The 22,092-nt window shown below is 45.1% G+C and overlaps 1 protein-coding gene across 1 annotated transcript; it reads right to left on the bottom strand.

Annotated features, from left to right (window-relative positions):
* Positions 1–653: 653 nt before the first annotated feature.
* Positions 654–20,352, bottom strand: ABHD10 (abhydrolase domain containing 10, depalmitoylase). The gene is made up of 5 exons (XM_069971506.1): positions 20,047–20,352; positions 12,552–12,735; positions 9,457–9,568; positions 7,630–7,767; positions 654–1,231 (listed from the first exon to the last, which is right to left on the bottom strand). Exons 1-5 carry the CDS (start codon positions 20,144–20,146, stop codon positions 890–892), a joined length of 876 nt encoding a protein of 291 aa, XP_069827607.1. The 5' UTR covers positions 20,147–20,352; the 3' UTR covers positions 654–889.
* Between the last annotated feature and the right edge of the window lie 1,740 nt (positions 20,353–22,092).

The raw sequence follows: 22,092 nt of genomic DNA, 5'->3' as shown, positions 1-22,092 counted from the left end.
AGGAACACCCCGGACCACCACCTGAGGCTATCGTCCCGACCCGTGACCGGGAAGGATCACAGGTAACTTCTGTATTCCTTTTGATCCTGACAGGAACAGGAAAAACACTGAGGTGGGATTGGGGAAGTGCCCTTTTAACCTCTCTCTGTATTTCCTGTTCCTGTTAGGTCAAGGGTGACATCCTCCATGTGGTGCTGTCATGTGGACGATGTATAAACACACAATCTTCTCTCAGAGAGAAAACTACACACTGAGGACAGAGGCTACTGCTACACTATGTATGGCTTCTCCTCCTCCTCTTACATATTACATAGGATTTCTTCATCGGCTGCTCATATACAATCATTCAGCATCCAGGAAGAGAACAGCACAGATCTTCCCCCACAAAATGGACTCTTCCAGCTCAGAAACAAGCTGCCAAATAGAGACCAGATTACTGATATATGGAGGAAACTATATGTGAGAAAGTGTTTTTCTGGTTGTTATAAATAAGGGGCTTAGATTGCTAGAACATAAACTGAATTAATGATGAACATTTATAAAATCCATATGAAAATTAAATTATAAGATTTAAAAAAAAAAAAATGTTTAAACTGGAGTCGGCACATTTTTTCAGACTCCAGACAAAACTATCTCTGACTCCAAGTCCACAGTCCTGATTTATTCATATAGTTTATTAATCTGTAAACATTACATGCCATAGTGTTTTCACATTTACTCTGGGAAGTAGAAAAGGGCATATTGGGTCATATAAAACAACATAACAAATACTGAAGTGATAGTAAAAAAGGGGATTTCTTGTTCAGGTAAATATTTGCAGTTATTCTTTGTGCACTATTCTGTATGACAGATAAGTAACACTGTCTATTATTGTGCTGATTACTGTCAGTTACCCTAAAGTGGTCAGTTTGTCGATTAAATCATCAATCGTGTAGACAAGGAGCTTTATGTCGTCTTTCTCGCTCATGCGATGTAGGCCGTGTTTGCGGAGAATGACATCCACATCATTACTGAGTACCCGGTCGGCAATCTGCATAGACACATGCCATGGCACATCCTCATCTTTCATGCCATGAATCAGCCGTAGAGGAGACGTTATGGGTATAGGGCTATTTAACAAGCAGTGGTTTTCAGCTTCTTTGATAAAGGAGTATGGTATTGTATAGAAACCTTCTTCACTGTATTTTGAAGCAAATTTGAATTCCCCGTTCTCTTCTGCAGATTTCTGTTCCTGAAAATAGAAAGAAATATTCAGTGTATTTATCATTTACATATTGTAAATTCTTTTCAAGGTTTCACTCTTTGTTGGTTCTTTGTGTCATATTTTGTGTTCAAAGTTCTTAAAGGAGAACTCCAGAAAAAATCCAGGGCAGACAGAGGGGTGTTGGAAACATAAGAAATGATAATTGCCCATCTCTGTGCCCCGACAGCGTCACCGCTCACGAACCAGCCTCCTGTATCTTCTGATCACTGCAGTCACTAGCTGGCTTGGTGGGTACTTCCCTCTGACTGGGAGAAAGATCAAGCTGGTGACATCAAGGCTACGGGTACACGGGCATGGGTTCTGGATTATGTTCCGGCCCCCCCCCCCCAACTGACCATCTATTTGTACTTTTCATATAAGTTATTACGGAAAGTTAGACAAATTCCTAATGTACATTAATTATGGGAAATACACATAGTATTATTTTCCTTAAAGCGACTCTGTACCCACAATCTGACCCCCCCAAACCCTTCAGATAGCTGCTTTTCAACCAAGATCTGTCCCGGGGTCCGTTCGGCAGGTGATGCAGTTATTGTCATAAAAAAAATATTTTAAAATTGCAGCCACGTGCCCTACAGGCATATCTGTGCTGTAACTTTGCACCACCCCCTCCCTCCCTCCTCCCCACCCTCTTCATCATTAGGAATACCACTGAAACATTTACTTCTGTTTGAACATTGCACAGGTGTCTCAATGATCCAGCCCATGTGCTGTGGTAACACAGGTGGTGAATAATAGGCAATCTGGCTGGAGCATTCCTAATGATGAGGAGGGCGGGGAGGAGGGACGGAGGGGTGGTGCAAAGTTAGGGCACAGATACGCCCGTAGGGCATGGAGCTGCAATTTTAAGAAATGTGGTGCATCACCTGCCAAACGGACCGCAGGACAGATCTTGGATTAAAAGCAGCTATCCGAAGGTACAAGCTGTTTGGGGGGTCAGATTGTGGGTACAGAGTCGCTTTAATTTTGTAGATCAGGAAAGCTTCAGATTCTCTAAAAAACTGTGACGTCACAAATCAGGTGGAGTGTCCAGCAGGTAGTTAGATGAATGGGCACCTCTCTCCCCCCCTGAGCACATGATGGGAGGAGTAGTACAGTGTGTATCTGTCCGTTGGCACCGACCAAGGAGGGGGGAGAGGTAGGTAGATGCACGGGCACCTCTCTTCCTCCCTGCTCGATGCCGTCCATTTCGGGAGCAAGCGTCCTTGCTCCCCAATGTATTTCATAATCGTATTCCATCAATAAAGGATAGTGTACTGTAACAACTCACTTACACTAAATTACATACAGTTCCATAGACTTCTACATATAGTGCGGGGGCGCACTGGACACTCCATATGAATTACACCTGATTAGTGATGTCACTTTTTATAGAGAATCTGAAGCCTGCCTGATCTACTAAATAAAGGAAAATAGCACTATATGTGCATTTCCTATAATTAATGTACATTAGGAATTTGTCTAAGTTTCCTTAATAAAATATAAAAAAATAAGTTTTGGCCGGAGTTGTCCTTTAAAGGAAACCAGTCACCCCCTGTGCCGGGGTGACAGGCTCCTGTGAGCACGCGCTCACAGGAGAGTCTGATGCCCATAGAGAATGACGGAGCATTGGACTCTCCATTCATTCTCTATGAGCATCTGACTCCTGTGAGCGCGCGCACCGGGCTTCGGGCGCTGAAATCTCAGTCACCCGACCGGCTCAGGAAGCGGGACCCGGCGCGATGAGGTATGTATAGGGGGATCTAACAGGGGGTCAGGAGCCTGTCACTCCGGCACGGGGGGTGACAGGTCCCCTTCAATAATAAGAGGTGTTCCCAGTTAATAAACATTGTGTATGTAAATGCGAGAAATTATATTACTGATAGAAAGCACATAATGACACAGTTTTTTTGTATTCACAGATTGTATTATTCGGTAAAGGATATTAATAGATGGAAAAGGGGGAATTCTGCTGGCTGCTACAAATGTGGGGCTGATAGTGTAGCACTTGAACATCACTGGTGGACATGTGAGGGTGTGAATAAATTTTGGTTGGAGATTTTCTTAGTTATGACACGTATATTTGATTTGGAATTAGAAGATGAATATATAGGTGCAATATTGGGGGTGTTTGAAGATCAACATATGGTGAAGAGTACAAATATGGTCATTTATAAATTACTCCTTGCAGCTCAGGTGATCATACTGCAGAACTGGATTTCGCCCAAAAATCCAAAGGTTAAGGAATGGAAAGAGCTAGGTTCCACAATTTTAAGGAATGAACTCTGGCACAATAACCATATGAAGAAAAATAAAGATGTGAAGTTAAAAGAACATGTGGCTCATTGGGAAAAATACTGGAATGATAATATTAATTAGGGTTGTTTTTTTTTCCTTTTCTCCCTGCCAGCTGAGAGGGGTGTGATAAGGGTGGGTAGAGAGGTTATGGAAGAATAATTGCTTTACGGTAATATAGAGAATAGATTCTGTTTTTCCAATTTAGAAATAAGAAGCTAGGAGGTGTAGAAATTGTAACTTGTGTGGTACTCTCAGGGCGCCTATGATGTTGTATCTATAAGGGAAGAATGATGAGACAGGTGGGGCGGCGGCAGAGTCGCGTTCCGGTCGGGTCAGGGGGTGGGCTGGTTGGCCGGGGCGGTCCACCACTGGATTATATGGCCAATAATTAAGACCAATTTAGGGTGTGACGGTTGGTCAGGATAGGAGTGGTTATTAGGCTACTCTCCGACTTTCTATGTGTTATGAAGCTAACTATAGCCTAATGCAGAGGTGTAGCTAGCCTTTCCTGCACCCTGGGCAAACATTAGTTTTTTTTTTTGTTGTGTCAGTTCCCATTTAACCTAACACAGCATGATTCCCTGCATAGAGAGACAGCAATTTATGGTCCCACGTCTTCTATCATAGCCAAAACCACTGTGTAACCCAAGGGTGTAGTAGTTTAGGGGGGGGGGACTACTGAAGACTCTAGAGGAGAAGAGCAGAGAAGGGGGATGTGCAGTGTCCCAGAACAGAGGTTCTCTCTAATTTCTCCTAAAAGTGTATATTGGTGTCAGGATTTGTCTGTATTCTATTGTTCCTGTTCTGGAAACTATAATGGTCACTGCAAACTGCTGGTATTATGTGGCCCCCAGTGTTCAAGTCTAGTATTTCTCATGCATATGTATCTGCCTATGGTTTAATGGAGTGATAATGTAATAGGCTTTGTGACACGTGACTTTCCCCTGTTGCCATGGCAACCCCAATAGCCATCGAGCTTTGGCTGGGGATGCTATGTCACTTCCTGTCTACCTCAGTCTTTTCCTCTACCTTCAAGAGGGAAGGGTGTGTGCGCCTTCTCTCCACCTCAGGCTTCTGCTGTTCAGCAAGATCTGGGTGCCGTTCTCAGTCATTACTCTCCTCATCATTCGTCCTCATCAACAGCAAGTATTTCAGTTAGCTTATTCCGCCCAGTATCATATCTCCAGCACTACTACTCCCATCATTCAGTTTCTTCTTGCTCACAGTAACGCTACCATCACAGCCTATTGCAGCATCACCGATTTCACAGTTATACTCAAGTCTGCCTCAATCCTGGTTGCATCCAGAGAGACTTTTGCTATTAGTTACCACCGTTACAATAAACGTTGTTTTTGAACCCTGGCATTGGTCTAGTTATTGGTGCCTTGACTAGGAAATATATAATTTATCTTTTATTCACATATATGTAGAAAAATAATATACAAAATACTTTAAAAACAGTATAGGAGCTGATACATGAACAGATCCCCAGGAATTGGTGGTAGTAGATACATAAACACAATAAATATCCACGATACAAAAAATGTATACAGTAAATGGTGTTAATAATCTACATAGGCAGAGCACTGGGCATTGGGCATATTATATGAAGTGATATGTAGAACAAATACAAAACCAATGTCTATAACCATAAATACTACCCATAGAAGTTGTCCTTAGTGCAATGACCACCTTAGCTTTATCGAGGGTGATGTCACAAGTGGCAAGCTCTCCTTATTTATATCACAGTCAACCAATCATGTACATACCCCACATGTGTTATATATAGATATAATCAATCGCGATTATGTGTCTGCGGTATCATCAATATTGTGGTATCATCAATATTGTGGTAGAATGTATACCATAGTTGATGTTTCCAGATATGTGGACATGTGACCAGAGTCTGGTCACCTGATTGCACATGTGATCCATGCCAGTACAACGTCCGGAATACTTCCGGTCCATGACGTTGAGTGTGACCAGCCGGGGTGATCACGTGACATTCCATCACATCCGGTTTGGCGTGTACTATGTAAGGATCACTTGTGAGTATTGTAATTCTAAGTAGGTGGGGGTTTATGTACGGTGCTCGGTTATATATACTCATATATGTTTATGTATTTATACATGTAGGTATATATATATATGTGTTGACTCCGGTCATGTGATTCCACGTGACTCGGAGATGACGTCACTTCCCGGTTGCCGAGGCAGACACATAATGGCGATTGATTATATCTATATATAACACATGTGGGGTATGTACATGATTGGTTGACTGTGATATAAATAAGGAGAGCTTGCCACTTGTGACATCACCCTCGATAAAGCTAATACGCGAAACGCACGTCGGGTGAGTGGTATGGTGGTCATTGCACTAAGGACAACTTCTATGGGTAGTATTTATGGTTATAGACATTGGTTTTGTATTTGTATTTGTTCTACATATCACTTCATATAATATGCCCAATGCCCAGTGCTTTGCCTATGTAGATTAATAACACCATTTACTGTATACATTTTTTGTATCGTGGATATTTATTGTGTTTATATATCTACTACCACCAATTCCTGGGGATCTGTTCATGTATCAGCTCCTATTCTCTTTTTAAAGTATTTTGTATATTATTTTTCTACATCTATGTGAATAAAAGATAAATTATATATTTCCTTGCATTTGGTCCTGCATTTGTTTTTTGGTGGTATCATCCCACCTTCTTTTTGGTTTGGTGTATAGGGTTTGCAAGAGGACCTGTTTATACATTTGGATCACATATAGGTATGCATAGTGCCTTGACTAGGGACAACAAGGAATTGCTCGGGCCCCGCATGGTCAGGATCCAGTGGGTTAGTCAGCTCCCCTCGTGCCAATACCGTGACCAAACATCTGGCAACTGGCTACCCGGGTCCTGCCCAGTACTACCATCCTCAGCGGGAGGCCCCAGCGCAGATGGACACACTGGAAATGGGGGGCACAGGTGAGAAGCATTTTCTGTATGTTTAGGGGGAAGAGTTATTCTATGTACTTCTCCTCACACAGCCCACCCTCTACATTATAATGTTCAGCAGCCAGACAGTAATCACTGTCGCAGCTGCTGCAGCTCCTCTTCATTCTCATCCAGGCTTGCTTCTCAGAGAGAAACAAGCAGAAGCGCGGGCAGGTAACATATTAGCCCAGCACCGGTGAGTTAAGTGGGAAGGGGCTTTAAATACTCGCAGTGGAATTAGAAAGCTGCTGCAAGTATGTACATCCATAGAAAATGACAGGAACTCACAGCGTGAAATCCGCTATGATTCCCTGTAATGTCAGTTTGAATGGGTTTACATACTTGCAGAGGAATTTTTACTTTACCTGTCCGTGCTCCGGCTTGCTTCTGTGGCTCCTAACTCCTCTAGGTCCCGCTCAGCCAATCAGTGGCTGGGGTGGGACAGCGCACTGATTGGCTGAGTAGGACCTACAGAAGCCCCAGAAGCATCCGGAGCACAGACAGGTAAAGTATTCTCCTACTGTATTCTCACATGGACAATGCACACAGAGCACATTCATATGCACATACAGTACATAGTACACAGACAATACAGAGTCAAATACATACAGTATACAGTACACACACGGACAATGCACAGTCACATACAGTACATAGTACACACACACAGAGCACATACATATATACATACAGTACACCGACAGACTATAAATACTGACATACATACTTTTTGTACACACATACTTCAATGAGGGCCCACAAAATAAAAGGAATCTTCTTCTCCAGGACCTGCTCCCTCTTCCTGCCTTGCGGGCTTAACCACACAAAGTGGTAGTATCACCAGTTGTTTATTTTTGGATATTGTTTTGGGATTGGAATCCAGAATAAAAACATAACTTCTGGGTGGGTGGGTGGTGGGGAATACTTTTTCACGTGATTTTAAAGTACATTGTTAATAAATGATTAAATATTTGTTGTTTTCATACAAATCACATAGAGAAAAAATTACAAAACAATAAGAATATGTGCAATGTAGAGGCAGCCATCCAGGCCCGCGCGCCAGCCCTACATAGCAGGAGGGATTTGGTACCTCCGTACCTCTAATGGTAGTTGGTTAAATACTGTAACAAAATGGTCTGCAGCAGGGGCGACCCCAACAAGAGCCGCAATCTTCTCAGGCCGGGCGAGAGCAGCAAGAAGCATAATCCATCCTCCCATGCTGGATCCAACTAAAATCTATTAGAACATACACACAGGTTAAAAAGGGTGCAACCACGTATTATTTTAAAAACATTGGGCCCTATAAACATGGAGCACTAATCTGCAGAACTGCGTAATAAAGACAAAGATTAGCCGATAAGAACAATCATTGGTTGACCACGTTATTTATTCCAGCCTAAAAGACATCAGCCTTTGGGCCTATGTTCAGTGTTTCGTGGCCAACAGCTGATAACAGTGTAAAAAAATAAACTTTATACATACCTGTCCATGCTCCCTGATGTCCTCCTGCAAGCTCCCTGCAGTGGCCGCTGGAACTTCTGAGCTGGTCTCTGAAATGACAGATCGCTCACTCAGCCAATCAGTGGTCATGACGGGACAGCACAGCAGCCAGTGATTGGCTCAGCGAACTGTCACTTAGGGCAAGGGCTGCACAGACATTGCTTACTAATATATATATATATATATATATATATATTTTTTTTTTTTTTTATATATATTCCAAGAATTCCGCAGCACAACCTTAAGAGGTACGTCCTCCTTAACCTGACCCAGGGATAGAACGGCGACGTCACGGGGAAGCAGTTGCCGCAGTCAGTTTTTTGAACCCCGGCCCGGTTCCCCTGTACAGCGCTGTTCTTTCCACGATTACCAGCAGGTGCTCAAGCACTGGAGGTATGCCGGCGTGCCCCCAGTGGGAGGGAATTCCCTCCCCTCTATGATGTGGCTCTGTTAGAATCAAAGGATCAAAAAATCAAAGAAGTCCATAATCCGTAAAAAATTTAATGCAACGTTTCGGTCTCGTGATGAGACAAAAACATTGCATGTAATTTTTTATGGATTATGGAATAAAAACACTTTGGACTTTCTTCACATTAAGGGTGCGTTCACACCTACAGGATCTGCAGCAGATCTGCAGCAGATTTGATGCTGTGTTCAGTTATTTAAATATAATCTGCTGCAGAAAATCAGCTGCAGATCCTGTAGGTGTGAACACACCATTAAGGTTGTGCTGTGGAATTCTTGCACTATTTATGGGGAGACGTGGATTCGGTCTCCAGCTTCCGGCACCCTGAACACTGCTTATACAGAGTGCACTCCATTGTGGAAATATATATATTAGCGCCCTTGCTGAACGATTATCAAGCTGTGTAATGGGGGGGGGGGGGTATTTCTCAAAGGACACGTCACAGATGTGTCAACGGTTTTTCTTTTTAAGTGACAGTAACATTTTTTGAAATTCTTGAACATTTACCTTTTATTAAATTTGCTTAAAGGGTATCTGTCAGGTCTCTACCAGGTGGAGCTGCAGAAAGGTGTGGCACTTTACATTCCAAGGAAAATACTACAAGCAGATAGCTGTGGCACTTCAGCTTCTAAGGAAAAATGCTATTTTATAATTTTATAACTTTGCAAATTGCCATAAGCAAAGACAAAAGCATCACTTGTTTTATCTCCCTACCTGCCTGTGTCTGCAGCTTTGTACCTGGTACAGACCTGACAGATTCCCTTAAAATTCTTTCATGAATGTTGAAATGCTAAAACAGAGTCCCTTCAGAGAGAGTTCCTTCAGAGTCCGGATAATCTAGGCGACTCCAGAAGAGTTGGGGCAGAAGGATGATGAGACATTGTGTATACACATAATAGGCTGGATAAAAGTAGAAATAGTAAAATAATTTTATACAAGGAAAGCCTAAACCGACCAACCTGGGGTCCTTCAGACACATCATCTAGAATGGACAACACGTCTTTCTTCCATTTTCCTATGGTGCACTCCTTCATATTGCCCTCAGAGTTTCCACATCCGGTGTAATCAAACCTGGCAGAGGAAATGCGGTTACAGCCATTGTCATCACAGCGCTATCCTGCTCATCCTACATCTGTATCACAGCGCTATCCTGCTCATCCTACATCTGTATCACAGCGCTATCCTGCTCATCCTACATCTGTATCACAGGGCTATCCTGCTCATCATACATCTCCATTACATCGCTGTTCTGCTCATCCTACATCTGTATCACAGCGCTATCCTGCTCATCCTACATCTGTAGCACAGGGCTATCCTGCTCATCCTACATCTCCATTACATCGCTATTCTGCTCATCGTACATCTGTATCACAGCGCTATCCTGCTTATCCTACATCTGTATCACAGCGCTATCCTGCTCATCCTACATCTCTATCACAGCGATATCCTGCTCATCCTACATCTCCATCATAGCGCTATCCTGCTCATCTTACATCTCCATCACAGCCCTATGCTGCTCATCCTACATCTGTATCACAGGGCTATCCTGTTCATCCTACATCTGTATCACAGGGCTATCCTACATCTGTATCACAGGGCTATCCTGCTCTTCCTACATCTGTATCACAGGGCTATCCTGCTCTTCCTACATCTGTATCACAGGGCTATCCTGCTCATCCTACATCTCCATCACAGGGCTATCCTGCTCATCCTACATCTCCATTACATCGCTATCCTGCTCATTCTACATCTGTATCACCGGGCTATCCTGCTCATCCTACATCTCCATCACAGCGCTATCCTGCTCATCCTACATCTTCATCACAGCGATATCCTGCTCATCCTACATCTGTATAACAGCGCTATCCTGCTCATCCTACATCTGCATCACAGCGCTATCCTGCTCATCCTACATCTGTATCACAGGGCTATCCTGTTCATCCTACATCTCCATCACAGGGCTATCCTGCTCATCCTACATCTGTATCACAGGGCTATCCTGTTCATCCTACATCTGTATCACAGGGCTATCTTGCTCATCCTACATCTGTATCACAGGGCTATCCTGCTCATCCTACATCTCCATCACAGTGCTATCCTGCTCATCCTACATCTGTATCACAGCGCTATCCTACATCTGTATCGCAGGGCTATCCTGCTCATCCCACATCTCCATCACAGGGCTATCCTGCTCATCCTACATGTGTATCACAGCGCTGTCCTGCTCATCCTACATCTGTATCACAGGGCTATCCTGCTCATCCTACATCTGTATCACAGGGCTATCCTGCTTATCCTACCTCTGTATCACAGGGCTATCCTGCTCTTCCTACATCTCCATCACAGGGCTATCCTGCTCATCCTACATCTCCATCACAGGGCTATCCTACACATCCTACATCTGTATCACAGGGCTATCCTGCTCATCATACATCTTCATTACATCGCTATCCTGCTCATCCTACATCTGCAACACAGCGCTATCCTGCTCATCCTACATTTCCATCATAGCGCTATCTCCTCTACCTATGTGATGATACTATTAGCCGTGCACCTATGTGATGATACTATTGGCTGTGCACCGATGTGATAATACTATTAGCCGTGCACCTATGTGATGATATTATTAGCTGTGCACCTATGGGATGATACTATTAGCTGTGCACCCATACATACTATTCACCTTCTTATCGTCAGTTACCCAGTTAAAGGGGATATCCAGCGCTACAAAAACATGGCCACTTTCTTTCAGAGACAACACGACTTTTGTCTCCAGGTCAGGTGCAGTTTGCAATTAAAGGGGTATTCCCCCCAAAATTATTTTTGCATTAATACGCTGCCCACCCGTAGCTTTCCATCTTTCCAATATAAAGTTATTACGGATTCTGCACAGTTTTGCTGTTATCTAGCTGCATTCACCCCCATGGATTGCAGAGAATCATCAGACCTCAGTCCACACCGACACGCTCCCTGCTCCTGGCCCCCACCCTCCGTGTCGGCATCACGTGTCCTCAGTCCCAGCACAGTGAAGTGACTGAGAACACTGATGCGGTGGCTGCTGTTAGAGAGGGAGACAGTGATCAGCGCAGCTGTGACTGCATCCCTCTCTAACAGCAGCCACCGGGTCACCCCCAGCCCAGAGCTCACCCCCTGTGTCCAGAGCCTCCCGGCAGCGCTCACCCGCATCACACAGCCCCCCCGCCCCACAACCAACCGCCCCCCCCCCCCATCACCCCTGGCAACCCCCACTCACCCGCAGCATAGCCTCCGCACTCACCCGCGGCCCCCCCCCCCCGCGGCAAGCTCCGCCCCCACGATCGCCCACGGCAAGCTACGCCCCCGCGACAAGCTCCGCCCCCGCAATCGCCCGCATCTCTCAGCACTGCTACACCGGCGTCCCCGCCAACTCAGCTCTGCTACACCGGCGTCCCCGCCAACTCAGCTCTGCTACAAGGGCGTCCCCGCCAACTCAGCTCTGCTACACCGGCGTCCCCGCCAACTCAGCTCTGCTACACCGGCGTCCCCGCCAACTCAGCTCTGCTACACCGTCACTTCCAACTCAGCTTTGCTACACCAACACAGCCATCTCAGCTCTGCTACACTGTCATCATCTCCTTCATTGTCTCAGCTCTGCTACTTCACCATCATCAGGCAGAAGCATTACATGATGGGAAATGTAGTTTCCTATCTTGGATATAGACCATGTTTTAGAAAAAGTTGTAACTCAGGAACGGCAGCAGCTAGAAAGATGGGAGACGGCTCAAAATACTCAGGGGGACTTGGTGAGTAAGGCCAGCTAGGTTTGGGAGCATTTCATTTTTTTAGCTCTTGGGGGGAATACCCCTTTAAGCTCCATTCACTTCAATGAAACTAAGCAGCAAAACCCCGCCCAAGCTGGAGACAAGAGCGGTGCTGTCTCTGGAAGAAAGTGGCCATGTTTTTGTAGCGCTGGATAACCCCTTTAAATAAAAGTCTCCTTTAGCAGGTAAACTTACAATTTTGTGGTGGTTTTTATTGGTACATAAATTCCTATATATAATTGCAGATTTTATACCGTATAAATGAGTGTCCCAGAGATTTGCAGAAGTCCTCGAGGGCCACGGCTTTCTGAGCGTTCATATCGGAGGCAAAACCAGGCAAGAAGAGGACTCCAGGGCTTTTGCCTTTTAGTTTATGGTAAGCCAGCTTGGGCAAATCCTTACGTGTGAGATACTGCATAGAGGACTTCAGCCGGCAAGCTAAGAGCAAACAAAAGGAAACAGAGACATCAGACAGAGACATGTAAGAGATACATAATACAGACAAGAGACATGTCACAGAGACATCATACAGAGAGACGTCACAGAGACATCATACAGAGAGACGTCACAGAGACATCATACAGAGAGACGTCACAGAGACATCATACAGAGACACGTCACAGAGACATCATACAGAGACATGTCAGAGAGACATCATACAGAGACATGTCAGAGAGACATCATACAGACAGAGACATCATACAGACAGACATCAGACAGAGACATCATACAGACTATGATGTCTCTGTGACAGACATCATATAGACAGACATCATACAGAGACATCATACAGACAGAGACATCATACAGAGACATCATACAGACAGACATCAGACAGACATGTCAGAGAGACATCATACAGACAGAGACATCATATAGACAGAGACATGTCACAGAGACATCAGACAGAGACATCATACAGACTATGATGTCTCTGTGACAGACATCATACAGACAGACATCATATAGACAGACATCATATAGACAGACATCATACAGAGACATGTCAGAGAGACATCATACAGACAGACGTCATACAGACAGAGACGTCACAGAGACATCAGACAGACATGTCAGACACATCATACAGACAAACATGTCACAGAGATCATACTGACATGTAAGACATATCAAACAAGCAGAGACATGTCACAGAGACGTCATACAGACAGACATCATACAGACAGAGACATGTCACAGAGACATCATACAGAGACATCATACAGAGACATCATACAGGCAGAGACATGTCACAGAGACATCCTACAGAGACATCATACAGACAGAGACATGTCACGGAGACATCCTACAGAGATATCATACAGAGACCTTTTTAGAGACATTATACAGACATGTCACAAAGACATCATACAGGCAGAGACATGTCACAGAGACATCATACAGGCAGAGACATGTCAAAGAGACATCATACAGACAAAGAAATGTCATAGAGACATCACACAGACAGAGACAACATACTGAGATGTCACAGAGACGTCATACAGACAGACATCATACAGACGTCATAGAGACATGTAATAGAGACATCATACAGACATGTCATAGAGACAGCATACAGAGAAAAATGTCACAGAGACATCATACAAACAGACATCATACAGAGACATGTCATAGAGACATCATACAGAGAAATGTCACAGAGGCATCATACAAACAGACATCATATAGATATGTCATAGAGACATCATACATGTCAAAATTTTTGATTGATCTGGGTCTGAGTATTCACAACCGTACCAGTTGGGAGAACGAGCGGGTAGAAGACTGCTCATTATGTCTATGGAGCCTGACTCAATAAACTGTCACAGAGTGGACTGTGCTGCAGCGTAGTCCTTTGCCCACTCGTTCTCCCAATCAGTACAGGTGTGAACACTCACTTTTGACATGTCTCTATGACACGTCCCTATGATATCTATGACATTTCTCTGTCCATGATGTACAGTTAGGGCCAGAAATATTTGGACAGTGACACAAGTTTTGTTATTTTAGCTGTTTACAAAAACATGTTCAGAAATACAATTATATATATAATATGGGCTGAAAGTGCACACTCCCAGCTGCAATATGAGAGTTTCCACATCCAAATCGGAGAAAGGGTTTAGGAATCATAGCTCTGTAATGCATAGCCTCCTCTTTTTCAAGGGACCAAAAGTAATTGGACAATGGACTCTAAGGGTGCGTTCACACAGAAAGATTTATTTGACAGATTTTGGAAGCCAAAGCCAGGAATGGATTTGAATAGAGGATAGATCCCAGTATTTCCTTTATGACCTGATCCCTGTTAATAGTCTGTTCCTGGTTTTGACTTTAAAGATCTGTCAGATAAATCTGTCTGTGTATACGCACCATAAGAGCTGCAAGGCATCTCCCTCGTTAACCTGTAATCAATGAAGTAGGTAAAAGGTCTGGGGTTGATTCCAGGTGTGTGGTTTTGCATTTGGAAGCTGTTGCTGTGACCAGACAACATGCGGTCAAAGGAACTCTCAATTAAGGTGAAGCAGAACATCCTGAGGCTGAAAAAAAATAAAAAATCGATCAGAGAGATAGCAGACATGCTTGGAGTAGCAAAATCAACAGTCGGGTACATTCTGAGAAAAAAGGAATTGACTGGTGAGCTTGGGAACTCAAAAAGGCCTGGGCGTCCACGAAAGACAACAGTGGTGGATGATCGCCGCATACTTTCTTTGGTGAAGAAGAACCCGTTCACAACATCAACTGAAGTCCAGAACACTCTCAGGCAGTAGGTGTATCTGTCTCTAAGTCAACAGTAAAGAGAAGACTCCATGAAAGTAAATACAAAGGGTTCACATCTAGATGCAAACTATTCGATTTGCCGAAAAACACCTCAAGAAGCCAGCTCAGTTCTGGAAAAGTATTCTATGGACAGATGAGACAAAGATCAACCTGTACCAGAATGATGGGAAGAAAAAAAGTTTGGAGAAGAAAGGGAACGGCACATGATCCAAGGCACACCACATCCTCTGTAAAACATGGTGGAGGCAACGTGATGGCATGGGCTTTCATTGGCACTGGGTCACTTGTGTTTATTGATGACATAACAGCAGACAAGAGTAGCCGGATGAATTCTGAAGTGTACCGGGATATACTTTCAGCCCAGATTCAGCCAAATGCTACAAAGTTGATCGGACGGCGCTTCATAGTACAGATGGACAATGACCCCAAGCATTCAGTCAAAGCTACCCAGGAGTTCATGAGTGCAAAAAAGTGGAACATTCTGCAATGGCCAAGTCAATCACCAGATCTTAATCCAATTGAGCATGCATTTCACTTGCTCAAATCCAGACGGAAAGACCCACAAACAAACAAGACCTGAAGCCTGTGGCTGTAAAGGCCTGGCAAAGCATTAAGAAGGAGGAAAGCCAGCGTTTGGTGATGTCCATGGGTTCCAGACTTAAAGCAGTGATTGCCTCCAAAGGATTCGCAACTAAATATTGAAAAAAAAAATATTTTGTTTGGGTTATGTTTATTTGTCCAATTACTTTTGAGCTCCTAAAATGAGGAGTGTTTGTAAAGAAATGTGTACAATTCCTACATTTTCTATCAGATATTTTTGTTCAACCCTTCAAATTAAAGGTTACAATCTGCACTTGAATTCTGTTGTAGAGGTTTCATTTCAAATCCAATGCGGTGGCATGCAGAGCCCAACTCGCGAAAATTGTGTCACTGTCCAAATATTTCTGGCCCTAACTGTATCTAAGCGTGAGAAGCACCCTTCTGTCTCCGTACACATTAAATGGAAGCTACGACAATATATCCATAGGTAATGGATGCCTATAGGGTCCATGTGTAATAAAGGCCATTAGGGCCCACGTGTCATGGATGACTAAAGAGCCCATGTTTGATGCAAGGTTGAAAAGAAAGACATACATTTGTGCTGATCAGGCTTCCAGGGACGCTGCACAGACCTCACAGCCGGCTCTCCTATCATGTTGGGGGTTCCTGGCTCCGAAGCTTCATGTTCCAGTAAAACACTGCTTAATCCTGTGCACGGAGCAGGGGGAGGGCTGGGAACTAGTCATCTGGGTGGTGCCCTAGTAACCACTCTCTCTGCCAGTGCACTCTGCGGGGGCGACCGACAAAGTGGCCTCTAAGTGTATGTTTACACTGAGTAAAATCAGCGGAATTCTGCAGTGGAGAGTCCCGCCTGCCTCAGTGTCTCTATGGAAAGGCTGGCATGCCTCCGCTTCCGTCGCTCTCCGCTCAAAGAATTGGCATGTCAATTCTCTGTGTGGAGAGTTGCGGGAGCGGATTTTACTCAGTGTGACATGAAGGTACAGAGCCAGTTACCCCCGACATGATAGGAGAGCCGGCTGTGCAGGGTCCCTGGATGTCCAATCAGCGTTCACACATGCAGGATCTGCAGCAGGTTTGGTGGCGCAGTTTTGAAATTGCAGATTCAAAGTAAATCTGCTGCAGATCCTGTGCGTGTGAACGCAAGGAGAAAAATTTCAGGCTCCAAATCTGACAATCAGAATAAATCCCTGGATGAATTTCCGTCCTCCACGATCTAGTCCCTACACCTGTAATATTATTTCTCACTAGAAATGGATTGAGGCCTCTTTTAACTCCTTTACTGAGTTTCCTATGACCACATCCTCTGGCAAAGCTCCTCACTGCTCATACAGTAAAGAATCCCTTTCTGTGCTGGTGTATTATCGGTTTTAATTCCTGCCTGCGCACTCCTGCTTTGGTCTCTGGGTACCTGCTCACTGACAGCCCAGTGATTGGCTTAGCACGCTGTCAGTGAGCGGAGACCCGGAGACTGAGGTAGGAGCACTCCAAGGGAGTGCAGGCAGAAGGGGGCGGTACACAAGCCGCTCTTGAAGGGGGCGGTACACAAGCCGCTCTTGAAGGGGGCGGTACACAAGCCGCTCTTGAAGGGGGCGGTACACAAGCCGCTCTTGAAGGGGGCGGTACACAAGCCGCTCTTGAAGGGGGCGGTACACAAGCCGCTCTTAAAGGGGCGGTACTAAAGTTGTTCTAAAAGAGACAGCACTACAGTTGCTCTTTAAAGGGTGTAACCTAAGTCACTTTTAAAGGGACAGTACATAAGCTGGTCTTAAAGGGACAGTATATAGGTCCCTCTTAAAGGGTTGGCACCAAAGTTGCTCCTTAAAGTGACTGTACCACCAGGCCCAGGCTGAAGCACTGGAGGCGGGCCGACCCACCCTTAGTGGGAAGAAACTCCAGCCCCTCCATGACGTGACTCCATTAGAATCAATGGAACCCTATCATAGAGGGGCTAGGGTTTCCTCCCACTAAGGGTAGGTCGGCCCGCCTCCAGTGCTCCAGTACCCAAGTTGCTTTTGAAAGAAGGGGAATCAAGGGTTAAAGTTTTTCTTAAAGGGAAGTCACTGTTTAAGGCGCGCTCTTTTCAAGCATTATAGGGGAGATTTATCAAAGAGTGTAAAATTTAGACTGGTGCAAACTGCCCACAGCAACCAATTACAGCTCAGCTTCCAGCTCTGGTGAAAGGAAAGAGGAGCTGTATTGGTTGCTGTGGCCAGTTTGCACCAGTCTAAATTTTACACCCTTTGATAAATCTCCCTCTATGTATTTCCCTGGAAATGCAAATCTAGTGTTAACCCCTAGACGACCCTGGACGTAGGGTTACGTCATGGAAGTCTGTCCCCAGACGACCCATGACGTAACCTTACGTCATGGGTGTTATTCCCGCTATGAAGCGCGCTCCGGAGCGCGCTTCATAGGAGGTGGGGGCCGGCTGCAGTGAGCAGCCGGGACCTCACCGGTAATGACACGCTGCAGCGATCGCGCTGCCGCGTGTCATTAACCCCTTAAACGCCGCGATCGCGGCGCGACTGCAGCGTTTAAGTGTAAGTGACAGGGGGAGTCCCCTGTCACTTACCGATCGGGACCCCCGCAGTGTGACTGCGGGGGTCCCGATCGTTGAAACGGACTGCTGGAGGTCTCTTACCTGCCTCCATGCGGTCCGATCGGCGATCTGCTACACTGAGCCTGCACAGGCAGGCTCAATGAGCAGAGCGCCGATAACACTGATCAATGCTATGCCTATGGCATAGCATTCATCAGTGTATAAACCAAAGTAATGTATGTACAAGTCCCCCAAAGGGACTTCAAAAGTGTAAAAAAAAAAAAAAGTTCAAAACACTATTACACTACCCCAAAACCCCTCCCCCAATAAAAGTCTAAATCACCCCCCTTTCCCATTATATAAATAAAACATATAAAAATGAATAAATAGATAAACATATAATATACCGTAGCGTGCGTAATTGTCCGATCTATTAAAATATAACAAGCGTCATTGCGACCGGTAAACGGCGTACACGAAAAGAGGGAAAAAGTGCGCAGATTACCGATTTTATGTTACATTATATATTAAAAAAAAATCAATAAAAAGTGATCAAAACGTCCGATCTTCACAAATATGGTATTAATAAAAACTAGAGATCATGGCGGAAAAAATGACACCCCATACAGCCCCATAGGTGAAAAAATAAAACCGTTATAAGCGTCACAATAGGCCCATTTTATTAATATTTAATTGCCAAAAAAAAGGATTTCATAAAAAAAAATATATATAACATTAGAGAATCTGTGTAACCTGCATATGGTTGTGTTCGGACTGACCTATAGAGTAATAGTGTCATGTCGCTGTTACCATATAGTGCATTACGTAGACACAGGAACCCCCCAAACGTTAACATATTGCATTCTTTCTTACGATTTCACCTATTTATATCTTCATAAATAATATATTTGGAATTCCATCATACATGTTATGGTAAAATGAAAGACGCCATTACACAGTACAACTATTCCTGTAACAAACAAGCACTTACATGGCCCTGAAGATAGAAAACTGAGAGTGCTGGAGCTCTTAGAAGGGGAGGAGGGAAAAACGAAAGCACTAAGATCAAAATTTGCGCGGTCCACTGGGTCATTTTGGGCCTGGTCCTCAAAGGGTTAAACATGGCCGTACCTACATTATTGCAGTGGAATTAAAATCTGCAGGCCCATAGAGTAATGGATGGCCATAGACTACAATGGTACTTAAAACAACCCTCGGCTAACCATCAGGGCCCGTTCACACTGCGGAAAACAGGCGGAAATTCTAAGCAGAACCCCCACCGCAGACTCCACTCAGAATCCCACCTGCCTCACTGTCTCAATCTTATGTATAGGGCGCCTGAGCTCAAAGAATTGACATGTCGCCCATTACATAGGATTGAGGCAGTGAGGCAGGCGGGATTCCAAGCAGGGTCCGCGGCAGGGACTCCGCTCTGAATTTCTGCCTCTTCCACAGTGTGAATCGTCCTCTCACCAAGCAGAAAGGTGCTGAGACCTAACATCACATCTGCCATTTGTGAACAGACCCCTAACAGGAAGGAAGTTACTGAACTCTATTGGAGTGGATTATTTCCGTCTGTCAGGGCAGTTCACACACATCCTGGGGATCAGACTGTGCCTACAACTGAATGATCTGCATCGTCTCCTGTTTATCACCCACTGCCGGTTTTGGTGACAGAAATACTGTGTGAACATGGCCTTAGGCAGATCTGATTCCGGGTGTCGGGCTTGTGGCTGTAATCCACCCGTAAACGTGCAGGAAACAGTTCCATGAGAGAACCGCACAGGGTAAATCTATCTCATGTGAGCACTGCCTGAGAGCTGTGTGCAGGTGGTAGGAGGAGGCTCTGGCGGCCGCAGGGGGCGCTCTCTCACCTGTGGGGTGTACAGAGGCTCTGGGCTGCAGGACTGTCGCTCCGTGCCTGCACAGTCGCAGCACCCAGAGGTGACGTCCGCTCAGCGCACTGGACGCCATAGTTTATCGGGAGCTCCGCCCACCGCGACCAACCCGGAAGCCTCTCGGTGTGGTGGTGGCGGCTAGAGCAGCACGTGACATAACCGAGGAGCTCGGGGGTCACGTGACTGGCAGCTGCGGTGAAGCGGTCACCGGTTTACCGTAATCCACAGAGCCGCCCTCTGACACGCGTCCCGTGTCATGTCCACAGCGCCTCCATAGTGCCTTCACCGATTCACAGCCACGTTCTTTTCACTCCAATTAGCAACCGCCAGGTGGCGCTAGAGTCCGCTCTATGACTTTGTCTCCTCCTAAGGCTCTGCAGTCAGGGCATGCTGGGGGTTGTAGTTTTGCAGCGTTACTAGTGGTAGGGTCGTGTACCTTGTACAATAGGTCTCTAGGTTAACCAGGGATCAGTGACTCTGGATCAGTCCTTTATGAGGTTTCGCAGTTCTGATACTTTGGTCTTGCTTCTCAGTTGTGATAAGGCCGAACATGGCGGATTGGTATGGTAAGGCCAGGCGTGGCGGATAGTTACGGCAAGGCTAGAGAATAGGAGGATAGTTATGGTAGGGCCAGAAATGGCGGATAGTGATGGCAAGGCTAGATAAGGTGGATTGTTATGGTAGGGCCGGAAATGGTGGTTAGTTATGGCAAGGCCAGAGAGGGTGGATAGCAATGGTAAGGCCTTATTCACACATTCTGTAAAAGTGTTTGTGATCAAAGACTACTTTATAGCCGATTGCTTTCTATTGGGCTTTTTACACATTCCCTTTTTTTTACAAATCTGTTCCATGAAAAAAAAAAAAAGGACACGTCATAACTTTACTGAGATCACGCCATGGATTGCTCCATAGAAGTCCACAGGATCTGTGTTTTTCCCAGATTGCACAACTCCTTCATCCATGTACACTACCGGTCAAAAGTTTGGGGTCACCCAAACAATTTTGTGTTTTCCATGAAAAGTCACACTTCTTCACCACCATACGTTTATAAAGGTTAGAAATAATGACTTGTATTTGAAATAACATTGTTTTTACATCACACTTTGCTTTCTTCAAAGAATCCACTTTTTGCAGCAATTCCAGCATTGCGCACCTTTGGCATTCTAGCTATTAATCTGTTGAGGTAAGCTGGAGAAATTGCACCCCACGCTTCTAGAAGCAGCTCCCACAAGTTGGATTGGTTGGATGGGCACTTCTGGCGTACCATACGGTCAAGCTGCTCCCACAACAGCTCAATGGGGTTCAGATCTGGTGACTGCGCTGGCCACTCCATTACCGATAGAATACCAGCTGCCTGCTTCTGCTGTAAATAGTTCTTGCACAATTTGGAGGTGTGTTTAGGGTCATTGTCCTGTTGTAGGATGAAATTGGCTCCAGTCAAGCGCTGCCCACTGGGTATGGCATGGCGTTGCAAAATTGAGTGATAGCCTTCCTTATTCAGACTCCCTTTTACCCTGGACAAATCACCCACCTTACCAGCACCAAAGCAACCCCAGACCATCACATTACCTCCACCATGCTTAACAGATGGCGTCAGGCATTCTTCCAGCATCTTTTCATTTGTTCTGCGTCTCACAAACTTTCTTCTTTGTGATCCAAACACCTCAAACTTGGATTCATCCGTCCACAACACTTTTTTCCAGTCTTCCTCTGTCCAATGTCTGTGTTCTTTTGCCCATCTTAATCTTTTTCTTTTATTGGCCAGTCTCAGATATGGCTTTTACTTTGCCACTCTGCCCTGAAGCCCAAAATCCCGCAGCCGCCTCTTCACTGTAGATGTTGACAGTGGTGTTTTGCGGGTACTATTTAATGAAGATGCCAGTAGGGGACCTGTGAGGCGTCTGTTTCTCAAACTAGAGACTCTAATGTGCTTATCTTCTTGCTTAGTTGTGCAACGTGGCCTCCCACTTCTTTTTCTACTCTGGTTAAAGCCTGTTTGTGCTGTCCTCTGAAGTGAGTAGT

This window comes from Dendropsophus ebraccatus, chromosome 5, assembly GCF_027789765.1.
Source record: "Dendropsophus ebraccatus isolate aDenEbr1 chromosome 5, aDenEbr1.pat, whole genome shotgun sequence".
In the NCBI taxonomy this organism is placed as follows: Eukaryota; Metazoa; Chordata; class Amphibia; order Anura; family Hylidae; genus Dendropsophus; species Dendropsophus ebraccatus.
This window is presented reverse-complemented; position numbering and strand designations above follow the sequence as displayed.

Bases quoted from the DNA above. Each gene is read 5' to 3' on its own strand.
- ABHD10 (XM_069971506.1), bottom strand. From the start codon at position 20,146: ATGGCGTCCAGTGCGCTGAGCGGACGTCACCTCTGGGTGCTGCGACTG. The intron at 7,768-9,456 runs GTTGGTCGGTTT...ATGTTCTAATAG, and splicing joins ATGTGTCTGAAGGACCCCAG to ATTTTAGTTGGATCCAGCAT. The intron at 1,232-7,629 runs GTACGGAGGTAC...TTCTATTTTCAG, and splicing joins TTAACCAACTACCATTAGAG to GAACAGAAATCTGCAGAAGA.